The following is a 17,484-nucleotide window of genomic DNA, read 5'->3' as shown; positions in this document are numbered from 1 at the left end:
AGAAATGTGTCCTGGGGCCCAAATGCGTCCCCCCAAAGGTTCTAGTCCGACCCCTGGGATGAATTTACAAAGTGTATAAATTCCACAGTCCAGGCTGTGGAACTCATGTTAGTGTGGGTTCCACATCCAGACCAATCTGATCTACAGTCAAATAATAACAGCAGAAGAACTGAAAAAAAGAATGACTGCAGATTTACTACTGGGTTTGATGAGAAAAATAACATTACATTATGTTTGTAAATAATCCATCCATCCATTTTCTTTCGCTTTATCCGGGGCCGGGTTGTGGGGGTAACAGTCTAAGCAGGGATGCCCAGACTTCCCTCTCCCCAGACACCTCCTCCAGGTGGAGGAGGTCTGTAAATAATGACAACTTCAAATGTTTGTCTTTGTTTTAGTGCAAAAATAACATTAAATTATGAAAATATTCCATTTCCAAACTCTCCTGTACCAATAAAATGTGACTAACCTGAACAAATGTGTCCAACCTGAAATGTCTGTATTAAATTCAGTCCAGTTTGAACTCTTTTCTTCCTGTTCCTCAGTTTAGTGTCTTTGGAGATCTGATCCAGAATGCACATGGACTAATGAGAAGTGGAGGAAGAAGATTGTTAAAATTGCACTGATTTTTCTTAAGAAATTTCAGTTTTTTCAGGTTATTCACATCTTTTTTGTTTGGATAGTTTATAAAAGTAAGTATTTTCATAATTTAATTGGTTTTTTTGTCCTAAAACACAGACATAAATTGTCAGTTGTCATCATTTATCGGTTCTTCTGTTCTTATTTTACTGGTTCGGTCCACTGCAGATCAGATCAGACTGAATGTGGAACCTGAAAGAACAGGAGTTCTAGAGCCCTGGGGTAAACCCGGTTCACCCTATTGGACCTGTTTATGATTCGTGTTTGCATTCCACCTTTAGAACAAAGTACACAGTCAGAAGAGGCGGGCTTCCAGCTGTGTGTTTTATCGCCTGTCTGTCATTTGTTCAGCCGCCGTCTTCCTTTTCATGTCCTTATTTCCATCATGTTGGCTTCGTTCATCCTGCTCTGGGTTTGTATTTACTTCATCGTCCTTCAGGTCAGATGTCGCAGACCGCAGAACTTCCCTCCTGGACCCACTGCTCTGCCCATGGTGGGGAACCTGCTGAACCTGAGCCTGGACAACCCCCTAGGGACTTTGAGAGGGTGAGGACACCACCCAACACCACCTGTGTGTTCACATGTGTACCTCCTGTTAGGATCACTACTGCTGGTGCGCAAACATGTCACCCTGAACCTGTGTTTGAATGATGCACTTGTGGAACAGTTCTAACATTTGTGAGGGAGAAGAACAGCACCGACAGGATGGATTTGACAAGTGTTAGAAACAGTCTATTAAATGGATAAAGGGTATTTTAAAGAACAGCACTTTAACTGTGAAGAAATGTACGCGTAAAAGTCAGGTGATAACAGACACCGCAAATGATTGGGTTCTTATTTGGTACTATTTTTTTGGTAGTTTATCTTGTTTTTGACATCCCTTAATGCAGTGTACTTTATTTATTTATTTATTTATTTATTTGACACCCCTTAATGCAGTGTACTACATTTTTTGGAAGTTTATCTCCTTGTATTTTGCAGATATCCGATCCCAGCTACTGTCCATGTGCAGTGGTTCAGTCCAGACATGCTTTTTCTGTCCAGGGGTTGGTTCCTCTGAGCCTCAGGACTGTTTGGACATGGTTGTGTAACTGTGTGTGTACAGAGTTGATACTGTGAACACTTAGACTACACACCATCCATCAGCTGTTTAAATGTGTCATTCACAGTTTTATTATCTGTGGGTGAGCTCAGCCCTGGAGCTTCTTCTGTGTTTGTAAAGTCCATGAACTGAACTGAGGCACGTGCTTTCAGAAGCATCCTGTTTGTGTTGTGGATCCTGTTCTTCTGCTTCATGTTCATGTTCTGGGTGCTTAAAGTCAGTTGAAGTCCTCAGGCTTTGACATCATGGACCAGTGCAGGTAGGAGGAGGAGGTGGTGGTTCAACTGGTCCACAAAGTTTGATGAAAATGATTAAAGGATTAAATATGGAAATCTGACATCCTTTAATCAGATTAACTGTTCAACTCATGACCACAGTGTTGTTACCTACGCCAAGGAGGTTAAGTTTTTGCCAGCGTTGGCTTGTCTGTCTGTCCGTGTGCAAGATAACTCAAAAAGTTATGGATGGATTTGGCTGAAAATTTTCAGGAAATGTTGATACTGGCACAAGGAACAAATGATTAAATTTTGGTGGTGATCGGGGGGACTGATCGGCCTTGGTGGAGGTCTGCTCTCTATGAGTGCTTTTCTAGTTTAGTTCCTGTTTTAATCTGTATGATGGTGTGTTCTAACACATATATGTTGGTTTGTGTCCATTTATCCAACAGATATCTAAATGTTCCGCTGATAGAACCTGTCCAGGCCAAGTATTGTCATGTGCAGACAGTGTTTGAAGTAGATCTGATCAGTCTGACACTAATATTCCTTTGGTCTGTTAGGACTTTTTGTTCGTTTTTTGATTGGAAGTTCCAAAGACGAGTTCAGGATGCACTTGGTCTCAGTTTAAGAATTTATTCGGATCACATGTGCAGTATCAAAGCCAGCGCTGGTCTGTCTGGATAAGAGCTCCTGCAGGAACTCAGGACAGTTATCTTCTTAGGTGACTCCACCCCGAACAATGGGTTGGACTTCACAATGTCATCTGACTCTGTCTTCTGGTTGGACCTCACCTGTTGACGTGACTTTCCAACCGTCAGTCCAGTCTCGTTGCTGGGATGTGCAACGCAAAGTGTCAGGACTGTTGTTTTCGATGTGGATCTGTTGGAATGGCAGGTCCTAGCTTCTGTAACACAACATCTGCTTCAGTGAACAGAACTGACCCTGAATCTGATCAGGACTGGAGTCCATGAGTTCACGGGAGACGAGCTTCACCAGCAGAGAAATATGTGACATTTTAGAGCAGTTCAGAGCAGGACTGTAATTATTCTACAATTATTCTTCAGGACTTAAACTCATTCTATCATTAATTGTCAGTTTCACGTACAGACTGGACCTGTGAAACTAAAACCAGCCAGGGTTTGGACTAAACGTCTCTTTATTTGTGACTCAGACTTGGTAAGTTTCACTCCTTTTCTTCTGCAGACATTGTACTTACAGACCAGTGTTAAGGAAGAACTCCAGCATTTATATGAAATGATCTAAGTCCAAATGTATTTAACAAACACCCACCTGTGTTTTCCATCAGCTGAGGAGGATTTATGGAGATGTGTACAGTCTGTACATCGGCCTGAGACCAGCTGTGATCGTCAGTGGAGTCCAGGCCCTGAAAGAAGCCATGGTAACCAGGCAACGGACTTCGCAGGAAGACCTCAAGACCTGTTTGTGAATGAAACAACTGAAGGAAAAGGCAAGAGTCACCGTAAACCAAGGCTCTCAAACTCATTTTCTTTCAGGTTCCACATTCAGTCTGATTCAGTTTGATCTCCAGTGGGTCGGACCAGTAAAATAAGAACAGAATAACCGATAAATAATGACAACTGACAATTTATGTCTGTATTTTAGTGCAAAAAAACCCATTCAATTAAAAATACTTACTTTATAAACTATCCAAATTAAAAAGATGTGAATAACCTGAAAAAACTGAAATTTCTTAGAAAAATCAGTGCAATTTTAACAATCTTCTTCCTCCACTTCTCATTAGTCCATGTGCATTCTGGATCAGATCTCCAAAGACACTAAACACTGAGGAACAGGAAGAAAAAGAGTTCAAACTGGACTGAATTTAATACAGACATTTCAGGTTTGTCAGATTTGTTCAGATTATTTACATTTAGTTGTTACAGGAGAGTTTATAAAAATAAATATTCATAATTAATGTTATTTTTTGCACTTAAACAAAGACAAAATTTTTAAGTTGTCATTATTTATAGGCATAGTGTATTTTTTTTTTTTTTTTTCTGTCACATCAAACCCAGTAGTAAATCTGCAATCATACTTTTTTGTCGGTTCTTCCGCTGTTATTATTGACTGTAGATCAGATTGGTCTGGATGTGGCACCGATGCTAAATGAGTTCCACAGCCTGGACTGTGGAATTTATACACTTTGTACATTCATCCCAGGGGCCAGATTGGAACCTTTGGGGGGACACTTTTGGGCCCTGGGACACATGTTTGACAGCCCTGGTGTAAACGACAAGTAAAGCATGAGACCTAAGTTCAAAGGATCCAGAGGCAGTAGGTCTGAAGGTCCTGTGAAGACCTGTGGGAAAACCAGGATCAGTTTGATGTTCTGTAGTTTACACTGTTTGTTGTAACTTCAACGTGTTCTCTGCTCCAGGAGTCATACTGGTGGATTATGGTCCTGGTTGGAAGGAGCATCGGCGCTTCGCCCTGATGACACTGAGGAACTTTGGTCGGGGAAGCAGTCCATGGAGCAGAGGATTCTGGGAGAGATCCAGTACATTATAGCCACACTGGAAAAGAGCATCGGTAAGAGAGTCACTGAAGGAAAAAGAGACCGGAATGTACAGAACAGAGGGTTGACCCGTGACCTGAACTGTGGTTCTAAGTGTTCTAAGTGTTTGTGGTGTTTTTTGTCTTTTTCAGGTTCAACTCTGAATCCTCAGCTGATGTTTCATAATGCGTCGTCCAACATCATCTGTCAGGTTCTGTTTGGTACGCGCTTCAACTATGATGATGAGTTCATCAAAGTGATCGTTCAATGTTCACTGAGAACGCCAAGTTGGCCAACGGACCCTGGGCCATGGTGAGTCTGGACATGATACACTAAATAAGAGTCAGCGTTTCCTGTGTCATCCATGAATCCATCTGTTCATTATTATTACCTCCGCCAAGGAGGTTCTGTTTCTGCCAGCAGTGGTTTGTTTGTCTGTCTGTCTGTTTGTGTGCAAGTAACTCAAAAAGTTAGAACGGATTTGGATGAAAATTTCAGCAAATGTTGATACTGGCAAGGAACAAATTATTAACTTTTGGTGGTGATCGGTGGGGGTGGGGGCGGGGGGGCGCTGATCTGCCTTGGCAGGGGTTTGCACTCTCCGAGTGCTTTTCTAGTTATATTGATCTTTGTCCATGTAATTTTAATCAATTTTATTAATTTTAATCCATTTTAGTTTGTTGTAGATATGTATAATGACAATAAAGGCATTCTATTCTATCCTGTTCTGTCTGTTCATTATTATTGATCTGTTGTCGTAGCTGTATGACTCCCTTCCCCTGATCCGTGGTTTACCTCTGCCCTTCCAGAAGGCCTTTAAGAACGCTAAGGTAGGTGCATTCGGCTAAAACGCACACTATTTAATACGTCCAAAGCACAGGCTCATATTAAGGAATAAACAGGAAGTGTTTTTGTTTGTATGTTCAGTAAAAAGGACATAAATAAATAATGAGTCCTATTTTTTATTGTTTTCTTTCTCAGATCTGTCAAAGACTTTCCATTAATTTGGTCACTGAACATAAGAAGACCCGAGTTCCTGGAAAACCACGAGACTTTATCGACTGTTACCTGGATGAACTGGAGAAGGTGAAAAGTCCATGCTCTGTTTGGACCGATGAGGATGGTTTCCCTCCTGTTTCGCTCCTCATTGGTTCTCTCTCTCTCTCTCATTTGTCCCACTCTCTTAAAACCCCCCCCCCCCCCCCCCCCCCCCCCCCCCCCCCCCCCCCCCCCCCCCCCCCCCCGAGCCCTCTAAACCACGCCCACACCCACCTCTTCCTCATGGACTCTGTGGAACTTTCTCAGTAGAATTCATTTGGATTCAAACCCAACTCGTTCTAATCTGATTCTGTTGTTGATTCTTCATCTGTTTGACGTTTGTGGAATATAATCTAGACCTGATTCACTCCGTCTTCCAAAAACACACTCATCTCCAGCTGACTAAATATGACAGAACCCAGAACAGGAACTCTGTGGACTCTATATTTTGTGAGGTGGATTAGATTTGGATCTACCCAGATTTAGCCCAGTCCTGTTCTTTTCCAGAGAGGAGACGACGGTTCTTCCTTTTCAGAGGAACAGCTGGTCATGTATGCTCTGGATCTGCATTTCGCTGGGACTGACACCACGTCCAACACCCTCCTCACCGGTTTCCTCTACCTGATGACCCACCCTCAGATACAAGGTACGAGCCTCTTATGATGCTGAGCAGATGAGTGTTCTGCAGTTTAACAGAACACAGAGGTCATCTGAAGGTCAGTATATCATGACTTTGTAGATCTCAGCTGTCATCCACTGTAACTCCACAGGTTTATGTTGAATTATTCTCTCCGTTTGGCTGAAACCTGTGTCATCAGAGGGTGTTTCAGACAGATGTTCCCTTTAAACTCAGTGTGTGCTGTGTTTGTGTCAGAACGCTGCCAACAGGAGATTGACCAGGTGTTGGAAGGGAAGGACCAGGCCAGCTTTGAAGACAGACACAACATGCCTTATACGCAGGTACGTGATCCAAATGCCTCCGTTTGTTGAATATGTGGGTCTGGTCTGAGGACACGTCCAGAGTATGTGGGTCTGGTCTCCAGTTTCTCCCACAGGTCCTGGGGTTCATGGGGGTTTCCTTTTGTTCTTGTGTCCTCTTTAACCTGAGGCTGGCTCTGTTCCTCAGGCTGTCATCCATGAAGTGCAGAGGGTCGCCAACCCGTCCCACTCAGTGTTTTCCACTGCACCACCAAAGACACAGAGCTCAGAGGATATTCCATCCCCAGGGTAAGAAGCACCCCCTGTTCATGACACCATGGTCAACTGGTTCTAAAGCAGGGGTCTCAAACATGCGGCCCGGGGGCCAAATCTGGGCCGCGGAAAGGTCCATTGTGGCCCATAGGATGAATTTGCCAAGTGCAAAAATTACACGAAAGATATTAACTATCAAGGCTGTTAAAGTCATTTTAGTTCAGGTTCCACATACAGACCATATGATCTAAATCACAGGTGTCAAACATGTGGCCCAGGGGCCAAATCCAGTCTGCCAAAGGGTCCAATCTGGCCTGTAGGATGGATTTGTGAAATGCAAAAATTACACTGAAGATGTGAACAGTCAAGGATGTTAAAATCATTTTAGGTCAATTCAATCTGAAGTGGGTCAGACCAGTAAAATACTATCATAATAACCTATAAATAATGAAAAAAAAGCTATTTTTCCTTTGTTTCAGTGTAAACAAAGTAAAATTACACAAAAATGTTTACATTTACAGACTAGCCTTTTACAAAAATGTGAATAACCTGAACAATAAGAGCAGCCTGAAATGTCTGAACAGAAGGATGTGGACTTTTACCAATATTCTGTCTGTCTTTAAATGTTGTGTGTATTTGTAGATCCACTGTGATCTGTAAGTTGTGATTCACATGTGTAAATGATAAACTATGGTGCAATATTGTTAAAATGACACTTATTTTTCTTAAGACTTTTCAGGTTCATATTTGTTCATATTATGTTCAAGTACAGTTCGTAGATGTAAACATTTTCATTATGGAATTTTACTTTTTTCACTCAAAATAAAGAGAAAACTTTGGAGTTGACATTATTTATCAGTTCTTATCCTATTCTTTTACTGGTCTGATCCACTATAGATCGAATAGGCTGAATGTGGAACAGTGGCGATTTCTCTCAGACTGCAGTGGAAGCTCAGCTTCCCCTAAAATGACTCCCATTAAATGCTCAAATCTGTTCAGTTGTTTTCATTTCATTGACTCCAAATGTGTTGGAACACGTTCATCTCACAGACGAGTTCGTTCAGAATCAGTTTGATCCCAGATCAGTGGACTGGATGTTGTTCACTTCTCCTCCATTCCCGTGTCTGTGTTTTCTCCATCCTCTGCTCAGTGCATTTGTCCGTAGACGCTCAGCGTCCATGCACTTCAATGGGACTGAGTGGAACTGCTGGAAACTGACTCTAAACTGGACGATAATTGGATAAATGACACCATGTTGTCCCGCCCTCGGACGCTCGGCGTCTCTGGGGGTGAATGGAGCTGTGGGCGGAGCTCAGCTGGGCTGGACGCTGAGCTTCCGCATGCTGATTGGAGGATGGGTCCAAAGGCTGAATCCCGTTTGATTGACAGCTGTTTTCAGATCTGCTCCTTCACTGACACAGTTCAGTTTAATACGTTACACATTCTGCTGTGGAATCACAGAAACCAAATGAACTGTTCATTTACTGACCTGGAAATAAAGTACTCATTGTACTTCCTTGTTTCAATTTAACATATTTCAATGTGTTCTTGGTTACTTGGTACAATAAGGTCACTGACCATTTTCTTGAAAAGGAACGGAGGGCTGAATTCATGTTTAAATAACTTGACTTTTTTTTTATGTAAGCCGACAATGAGCTTCCCCTGTCTGAAAGACGACCAGTCACCACTGATGTGGATCTGAACTGAAATGAGTTGGACAGCCCTGATCTAAAGTAAAATAATGCCATAGTAACCTATAAATAGTGACAACTCCATTTTTCTCAGTTATACATTCAACTGGACTAGTTTTGCTCTTTTGAAGCAAAACTAGTCCAGCTGAACCTCACAGAACTACCAAGAAACTGAATGAGAAATTGCTCTTATTTTAGTTCCAAACTCAGTATTCTGTTTGTGTAACATTGTGTGTAATGCACATGTATAAATGATAAGATGAGGCAGAATATGGTTATAGCTGCACTTATTTTTCTTACAGATTTCATTTTTTCAGGTTATTCACATGTTTTTTGTTAAAGGATAGTTTGTAAGTGTAATATTTTCATGATGTTGTCATTATTTATAGGCTATGATGCTGCTACTTTAGTGGTCTGGCCCACTTGACATCCCATTGGGCTAAATGTGGCACCTGGAAGCAAGGTTATTATCGTTAACAAAAACGAAACGACGAAAACTAGAATTAAAAAACATTTTCGTTAACTGAAATACTAAAAAACTATAATTAAAAAAAAAATTATAACTAACTGAAACTGTATTGTGTGTTTACAAACTAACTAAAATGGATAAAAATCAAGGATTCCCTTTGTTTTTGTCTTTGTCAATGTCAGATTGATACAAAATCGATTTATTTGCCTCTATCAGTTTTCTGTGCTGTCTCCATACGACACTTTTGCTCCGTCACTTGTGTTCACTTGTGGTTTCCAGTCGTCTTCTGGTCCCCACTCTACCTGGAAACATGGAGACTAAAGCAGCAGTCTGTCTGGGATTGATTTGAATAGGAGCACAGAGAAGAAGAGAAAAGAGACCACTGAACTACAACTGAACTACAACTGAACTACAACTGAACTACAACTAAACTACAACTAAACTAAAACTGAACTACAACTAAACTAAAACTAAGCATTTAGAAAAAAAGTAAAACTAATAAAACTATCAAACCTGCTCTAAAAACAAATTAAAACAACCTGAATTAGAGGAAAACAGTCCAAACTAAATGAAACTAAACTAGAATGAAAAATCCTAAACTATTAGAACCCTGGATCAGATGTGAATACCAAAGACAGAAACTCACTTGTTCTACCTGCTGCTGTAGAAAAAACACTGAACCGACCTCAGCTGTTCCTTTTCGGTACCAGAACTCCCAGGTACCACCAGATGAAGGTCTCCTGTCCTCTGCTCCTGTTTGTTCAGGGTACCATGATCATCCCTAACCTGACCTCAGTGCTGAACGAGGAGGGGCAGTGGAAACACCCCCATGAATTCAACCCAGACAACTTCCTCAATGACCAGGGAGACTTTGTCAAACCAGAGGCCTTCATGCCTTTTTCTGCAGGTAAATGAAAACCAGTCCACCTTTCAGAGGAACCCCAGGAACCTGCTGGGGACATGTGGGCAGTGCATGTCTCTGTGGACTTGTCTCAGTGGTCTTCTGTCTCTGTGGACTTGTCCCAGGTCCTCGTATGTCTCGGGGAGGGTCTGGCTCGTATGGAGCTCTTCCTCATCACAGTGACTCTGCTGAGGACCTTTAAGTTCCTGTGGCCGGAGGACGCTGGAGAACCGGACTACACCCCAGTTTATGGAGTCACCCTGACCCCCAGACCTTATCGCATGAAGATCCAGCTCCGAGCCTCACAGTGAGACCACCTGCAGATCCAGGAGACACTGACCCAGGTAAGAACCAACACAACCTGAGGAGGACAAACCTTAAAGTGTAGAGAACGTTCATCTGCAGTTAGGTCTTAAGTTCATGTATAAAACTAGTGGTTCCATCAGAGAACTTCCATTAAGTCCTGTTATCAAGAACATGCAAGTCCAAAGTCACTGTTCCATCAGACATCAGACCCACTGGTGTTCTAGAATATCCCCCCTTTCTTCTGTTCCGTCGTCTGTGTAAATAAATGGTGGATCATGTGGTTCCACCTCTGGAGGGTTAGGGTTAGGAACAGAGCCCTGATAAACGTGGAACCAGGATTCAGGAAGTCTATGGAAAGGAACACCTCTGGATAAGACCAAGGGGGACGTTCTGATGACGGACTGTGTGTGTGTGTGCGTGTGTGTGTGCGTGCGTGCGTGTGTGCGTGTGTGCGTGCGTGTTGTGTGCGTGTGTGCGTGCGTTGTGTGTGCGTGTGTGCGTCCCCCGAACCCTGGACTGGTCTGGACCAGTGACTCACATGTGGTTAGATGTCAGTAGTTTAACTCTGGGAACATTTGAACAGTTTGATCCCCCCCCCCCCCCCCCAAGCCTGATCACCACCAAAATGTAATCATTTCTTCCTTGTGCCAGTATCAACATTTCCTGAAAATGTCATGAAAATCAGTCCATAACTTTTTGAGTTATCTTGCTAACAAACAAATAAACAAACAAACTAACATGCACGGGAGGCAGATCTGTCCTGGTGGAGGTCTGCGCTCTCTGAGTGCTTTTCTTGTTTGTTTGTTTGTTTTGTTGTGTTTGTTGTTGTTGTTTGTTTGTTTGTTCTCATCTTTAGTGTAAAACTCCTCCACCCATCTTTCCCAAATCTTCCCCACAGATAGGCCTAGGCCCTGGGACTAACCCAGTCCATTTTGGTCCCAGTAGGACAAAGTTCAAGGTCACAGCAAGGTCACAACATCTACAGTTTTCCATCTGTCATCATTGAGACATTTTCCAAAATTCATCCAAAATTCCAAATGACTCCGATTCTCCTCCAGTTGGATCCACCTGTAGCTTAGAACAATCTCTTGTATCTGGAACTAAATTGTCCACATCCACTGTGGAATGTGGACTCTGTGGACATTTACACTGAACACTGAAAATCCCATTTCCCACACATTTAAATTAGAACTCAACTAATATGATGTGAATTGAATCTAATTGGACAGACACATGACTGGGACCAGATTCAACTGTTTCTGCTGTATGGAACAACCTGGAAACTGTTGGATTTAAACACTAGGATCTGACACTGGTTCTGTGCTGGAACAGAAAGGGTTAATGATGACTAAAACTGAGTTTAACAGACGCTTTCATCTCCATCCCTGCAGGTGCCCCCCCCCCCCCCCCCCCCCCCCTAACTGGACATCTTCAGATCTCTGGGTGGCTCCTCCCTCCTCATTCAAAGAACCCACATCTATTATAAATATAATTTTCTTCATTATGATCCACATCTGGTTCCATGATGTTCAGTTCTGAAGTCTAAGTTCTGATCCAAATAGAACAGAACTGTCAGAACCACAGATGTTCTAATGTTGAACACCACATCCACTAGAGCACAGGTGTCAAACTCCGGTCCTCGAGGGCCGGTATCCTGCATGTTTTAGATGTTTCCCTCTTCCAGCACACCTGACGGTCGTTATCAGGCTTCTGCAGAGTTGGATGATAGGCTTATCATTTGAATCAGGTGTGTTGGAAGAGGGAAACATCTAAAACATGCAGGATACCGGCCCTTGAGGATCTGAGTTGGACACCCCTGCACCAGAGGGAAACCAAGAGAATATGAACGGTTTTACAACATGTAAGGCATCAGCTGAAAAGGAGGAAATAAAGAACAGAATCTAACAGAAGGAAAAACCATGAAGAACATCAGAACCTTCAGAGCCAGCAGTAGAACCTGCTGGTCTCCATCTGTGTGTTTGTAGGGCCGTTCCAAATGAGGATCTGTAGTAGAACCATGTGGTGACCAGCAGATGGAGCTGTTCACTGCATTTTTAAACCCTCTGATTACGTCCTCCTGTATTTTATTTGGAAGTAACTCATGTCCTGTTTTAAATATTCGTTGTGCTGTTTTAAACTGAATCAAATCTGTAAATGTTAGAGTTTTTGTAATCTCAGAAACAGTTAATTTGTGTGGTCTCGATATCCTGTATTATTTCTCAGTCTAAAGGTTTTTTTAATCGTACATATTGTTTGTATATTGGTTTATATGTTTCCTCACAGGAACAGACGGTCAAATTAACAGACAGTAGAACGTATCCAGCGGTTTCAGATGGAGGATCGGTTCTGTTTTACTTGGTTCTAACGTCCTCTGAACATATTTCACGTGTGGTTTCCAGCAGGTTTTGGGTCATTTACCCTTTCTATGTTTACTTTATCAACACTTACCATTACTTCTGTATTCTCATCTGATTTCCAAATAACATACATTTAGTTTTGTGCAAATTTAGACTATTTATTTCCGTCAAACCACTTTTTTTACTTTAATTCCTTTGTGACCTCCTCCAAAAGCTGCTGGAATTCCACACAAACTATATTTGTGCCATCTGTAAATAATCCACATTTGAACCCGTTTGATTCTGTGTAAATGTCATTTATAGAAATAATAAACAATGTAGGGCCTAAAACTGACCCCTGAGGTTCTCCACATGTTATTTTCATCAAATGTTCTGGTTCTTTTGAACATATTTGTCTGTTAAAGCTCTTGAACTAATTCAAAACAATACCTCAGGAACCAAACTCCTCCTTTTTTAATCAGTTTGTTGTGATTGACTGTCAGATGTTTTCTTTAGGTTTAGAAATATTCCAAGTGCAGACTTCTGAGGATCAGGACAGTCCGTTTTTTATCTTAAGTCCATCAGTGCAGAGGTATAGAAGTAAATCTGTCTCATCAGATTTTGACATTGAATTTTTTCTTTTTTTTTTTGCACTGAAATTAAATATCTGTTTTTTGTCTCTCAATTTTACTATGTTCATAAATTTAGAATTAAAAAAAAATTTCAGACAAAAAATTCAGATCTCACATCCAGGACACCAAGGATAAGCAATGATTCTATCTCAAGTTGAACCGACAGCCAGCCAATCAAGTTACGTTAGGTTGGTCATGTGATGCTGATGCAGGAAGACGGTCAGCGCGGATGTGTGATCTGAATTTTTTTGCATCTGAATTTTTTGCTTCTGAATTTTTTTTGCTTCTGAATTTTTTTTTTATTCTAAATGTATTTACATAGTTGAATTCAGACGAAAAGGTCAGATGCTTAATTTTAGTGCAAAAAAATGCTTCAGATACTTAATTTCAATGCAAAAAAATCAGTGCTAGAAATTCAATAGCTTTTATAATTCAAAATCTAATGAGTCAGATTTACTTTCACGCAGAGGCTGTCGTTCTATTATTCCTAAATCCTGTCTGTCTGTCTAATGTTTTTATGAAGAGCTTTTCTAATATTTTAGAAAGCTGGGAAAGTACTGCTATTGATCTATAATTTCAGTGTTTATCTCCTGCTTTGTAAAAATGGAACAACTTCTGCTATTTTCATCTTTTGTGGAAAAACTCCATTTTTGTTTTTCAAAGGAACAAATTAAAGGTATTGTTAAGGGTTATTATTTTAGGTCTATTTGTTCCAGTTCAGTTCTAGTGAATCAACCTTTCTTGAATCATTTGTTAATTCTTTGTTTCTTTTGCCTGTTTCCTGTCATTTCAGTTCCAGTTCAAATACTTTAAGGTCTATTTGATCCGATGTTTCATCTGTTGTGGTTCTGGTCACTGCAGGCCTTTGTCATGTGTTCACCAGTTCTTAATCAGTTGCAGTGGATTCAGGCCTGTCGTTCACCTCCGTCAGTCCTCATTTGGCTCCTCCCACCACATGACAAAGGTCCACAGTAGATGGACAAAGGTCGTGTGCTTTGATTGAACGGATAAAATCCCAGATGCAGTTTGCTGAACCTGTAATCCAGTCGGCTGTCGGTCATGTTTGCGTGTGCGGCTGTGCTGGTGGCAGCTGTTTGGCTGTTCACGCTCCTGTTTCGAACCCACAGGAGTCCAAACTTCCCTCCAGGACCCAGACCCATCCCTATATTTGGAAACCTGCTGGAGCTGGATCTGGAAAACCCTCTGGCAGATCTGAGAAGGGTAAAGTTGAACCGCAGCAGGACATGATTGGGTGCCATTATTTCAACTGTTCAACTGGTTCTGATCTGTTTAATGTTTGTGTACGTTCAGTTTATCTGAACATGTTTAATATTAACTCAGAGTCTGTGCTGGGACTTTTACTATTATATTTATTCATGTGTTTTCCATCAGTGGTAAACAAACGTTCAGCTTCAGTGAGTTCATCTCTATTATTGAACTGTCATATCAGCTTTAACCCTTTTAGACCCAGTGCTACTTTAGTAGGAGTTCCCAAATGTTTTTTTTTTTTTTTTTTTTTTCTGTAGGTTTAGATCAGGGCTCTTAAACTCATGTCCTTTCAGGTTCCACATTCAGTCTGATTTGATCTGCAGTGGACTGAACCAGTAAAATAACAGAATAACCTATAAATAATGACAACTACAAATTTATGTCTGTGTTTTAGTGCGAAAACCCCATTAAATTATGAAAATACTTACTTTTATAAATTATCCAAACAAAAAGATGTGAATAACCTGAAAAATCTGAAATTTCTGGAGAAAAATCAGTGCAATTTTACCAATCTTCTTCCTCCACTTCTCATTAGTCCATGTGCATTCTGGATCAGATCTACAAAGACACTAAACACTGAGGAACAGGAAGAAAAGAGTTCAAACTGGACTGAATTTAATACAGACATTTCAGGTTGGGCACATTTGTTCAGGTTAGTCACATTTTATTGGTACAGGAGAGTTTGGAAATGTTAATATTTTCATAATGTAATGTTATTTTTTGCACTAAAACAAAGGCAAACATTTGAAGTTGTCATTATTTATAGACATAATGTAAAAAATAGAACAGTAAATCTGCAGTCACTCTTTTGTGTGGGTTCTTCTGCTGTTCTTATTTGACTGTAGATCAGATTGGTCTGGATGTGGAACCAACACTAAAAGGAGTTTCACAGCCTGGACTGTGGAATTTTCACACTTTGTAAATTCATCCCAGGGGTCGGACTGGAACCTTTGGTGGGACGCCTGTTTGAGACCTCTGGTTTAGGGTCAGCTGAGGTGTTGAACCCAGATGACACCAGAGTTTTTTAAACAGAGTAATAAAAGTCTGTGATGTAAGACAGAGTGTGACAGATAACACTGAAGGGAGTTGATCCACTTCAACACCAGTATTTGAACTCTGACCGTTGGTGTCTTTGTCCTCAGTTGTCCAAACAGTACGGGAACGTCTACAGTGTGTTCATCGGTTCCAAACCTGTGGTGGTCCTGAATGGCTTTCAGGCCATTAAAGAAGCTCTGGTCAACAAAGGAAATGACTTCTCAGGACGAGCACAAGATCTGATGGTCAATCGAGCCGCTCATCCCCTAGGTACACACGAACTCTGGCAGCATTGGACTGGTTTTACATCCAGTGAACCTGTTATACAGGTTTTTCCCTCAGGCCGTCACTGATGAACACTTTATCATCCAGTGTCACTACCCCCCTGACAATTCACCCACTCACAAACATTTTTTTTTTTTTGCACTCTGTATAAAACCTCTAACTGATTTGCACTAAAATAAGATATAAATAAACATATATTTTTAATAGACTGGACTAGACTAGACGGGACGGGACTATGATGGTCGGTTCTGGTCAGAGCAGGTCCTTCCTGTCTGAGGCGCATCTGTTCTCCATTTTCCATGTCCTTAAAAACATGTTTATGTGTTTGTTGTAGGAGTTTTTTGGTACAGGCTAATTAAAGGTTAACATGGTTATTATCCTCCAAGGGAAATCCAGTCTGTATTTTACTCATCCTAAAACACACAGCACCGAGCAGTAGCATTAGCATTAGCACACAGTAGACATTAGGAGCAGTGAGCTGTCACTGATGGAACTGATGGAACCGACTGCACATTCAGCACCAATGTGGTCCAGGAACAGAAGGAACCACTATGGACCTGTTTATAGCCCAAGAATGGACTGAGCTGAAAGTGATAACCAGTCTGGTACTGCACCATAATAATAATAATAATAATAATAATAATAATAATAATAATAATAATATAATAATAATAAAAAAAACTCCAAACTAAACACTGACTCCAGGTCAACTGAGTTCCTTTTTATCGGGTTCATGTGTATTCACTGACCTTATTATTCAACTATTCATTATTTACTTTGAAGGCACAAACTTTTGCCAATATTGATCTTTAAAGGGACAAAGTTCAGGTCATCTGAAACAGCAGATGGAAGTCATGTAAATATGACTGGGTAAAAATCCTCCAGTTCCACCTCATGTTTGGGCCAAATAGTGCACAAGGGAAACTAAAAGGTTAGAAGGATGTTTTACAGACATGTACTGTTGTTTAGTGTGTTGAATCTGCACCTGAAACCACAGACACACAGGAGGACAGACTGGTTTAAAGTCGGTGGAACTGGTGTTAGTCCAGTTCATTTGTAAACAGAACAGTGAGGCACAAGTACAGGTTTCTGCAGAAGGACCATCATTTCCGGGCTGTCATCATAGACGAAACGTCCCCTTCTCTGTCTTTCCCTTAAACGTCCCTTAGCTGAGGCTCCTGGGGTGATCTTAGCCGACTACAGCTCCGCCTGAGGGAACAGCGTCGCTTTGGTCTGATGACTCTGAGGAACTACGGCCTGGGGAAGGACTCCATGGAACAGAGGATTCGGGAGAAGTCAACACTTGATGAGCTGATGGAGCAGTTTAGGTTGGTCTGCAACAGGACACAGACCACAGTTTAGACTGGGAGGGGTTCAACACATTTGTTTGTCCTGGGGGGGGGGGGGGGGGGGGGGGGGGGGGGGCAGTAGTAATTAAAAACAGGACAAACAACAAAAAAGGACGATAATGACATAAAAACAGGTGGTGCAATAACCAACCGACTGACCGGTGTCCCTGTCTTCATGTCCCTGTCTTCATGTCCAGGTAGCCCTTCGTCCTCAGCTCATCTTCACTGTGCCTCCCAACATAATCTCTCAGATCCTGTTTGCTCAGCAGCAAACTATGAACACGAGTTCATGAAGTTTTTGTGACACTTTTTCATGAGACTTCCAAAATAATCAATGGCCGTTGGGGAATGGTGAGTGGAACTGAAAGACAAACAGAAGAAAACAGTTTGGATTAGTTTGATCCGATTATGGAATGTTTGTATTTGATCATCAAATTGTGTGAACACTGTAGCACCGAAAAATATGAAGGAAATGAAATATGAAATATATGAAATATATGAAAGATGA

The 17,484-nt window shown here is 41.4% G+C and overlaps 1 protein-coding gene and 2 pseudogenes across 1 annotated transcript in view; all 3 read left to right on the top strand.

Moving 5' to 3' along the window:
* Positions 1-17,484, top strand: part of LOC115421684 (CCR4-NOT transcription complex subunit 1-like) — a 969,367-nt pseudogene that overhangs the window by 573,758 nt on the left and 378,125 nt on the right.
* LOC115421668 (cytochrome P450 2F2-like) lies at positions 1,025-14,201 on the top strand (annotated as a pseudogene).
* The window catches only part of LOC115421669 (cytochrome P450 2F2-like), a 28,509-nt gene continuing 25,122 nt past the window's right edge, over positions 14,098-17,484 (top strand). The window contains exon 1 of the mRNA XM_030137673.1: positions 14,098-14,259. Within this exon, the coding sequence (XP_029993533.1) occupies positions 14,098-14,259 (162 nt within the window). The remainder of the gene's footprint in view (positions 14,260-17,484) is intronic.

This window comes from Sphaeramia orbicularis, chromosome 6 (genome assembly GCF_902148855.1).
Source record: "Sphaeramia orbicularis chromosome 6, fSphaOr1.1, whole genome shotgun sequence".
NCBI lineage: Eukaryota > Metazoa > Chordata > Actinopteri > Kurtiformes > Apogonidae > Sphaeramia > Sphaeramia orbicularis.
This window is presented reverse-complemented; position numbering and strand designations above follow the sequence as displayed.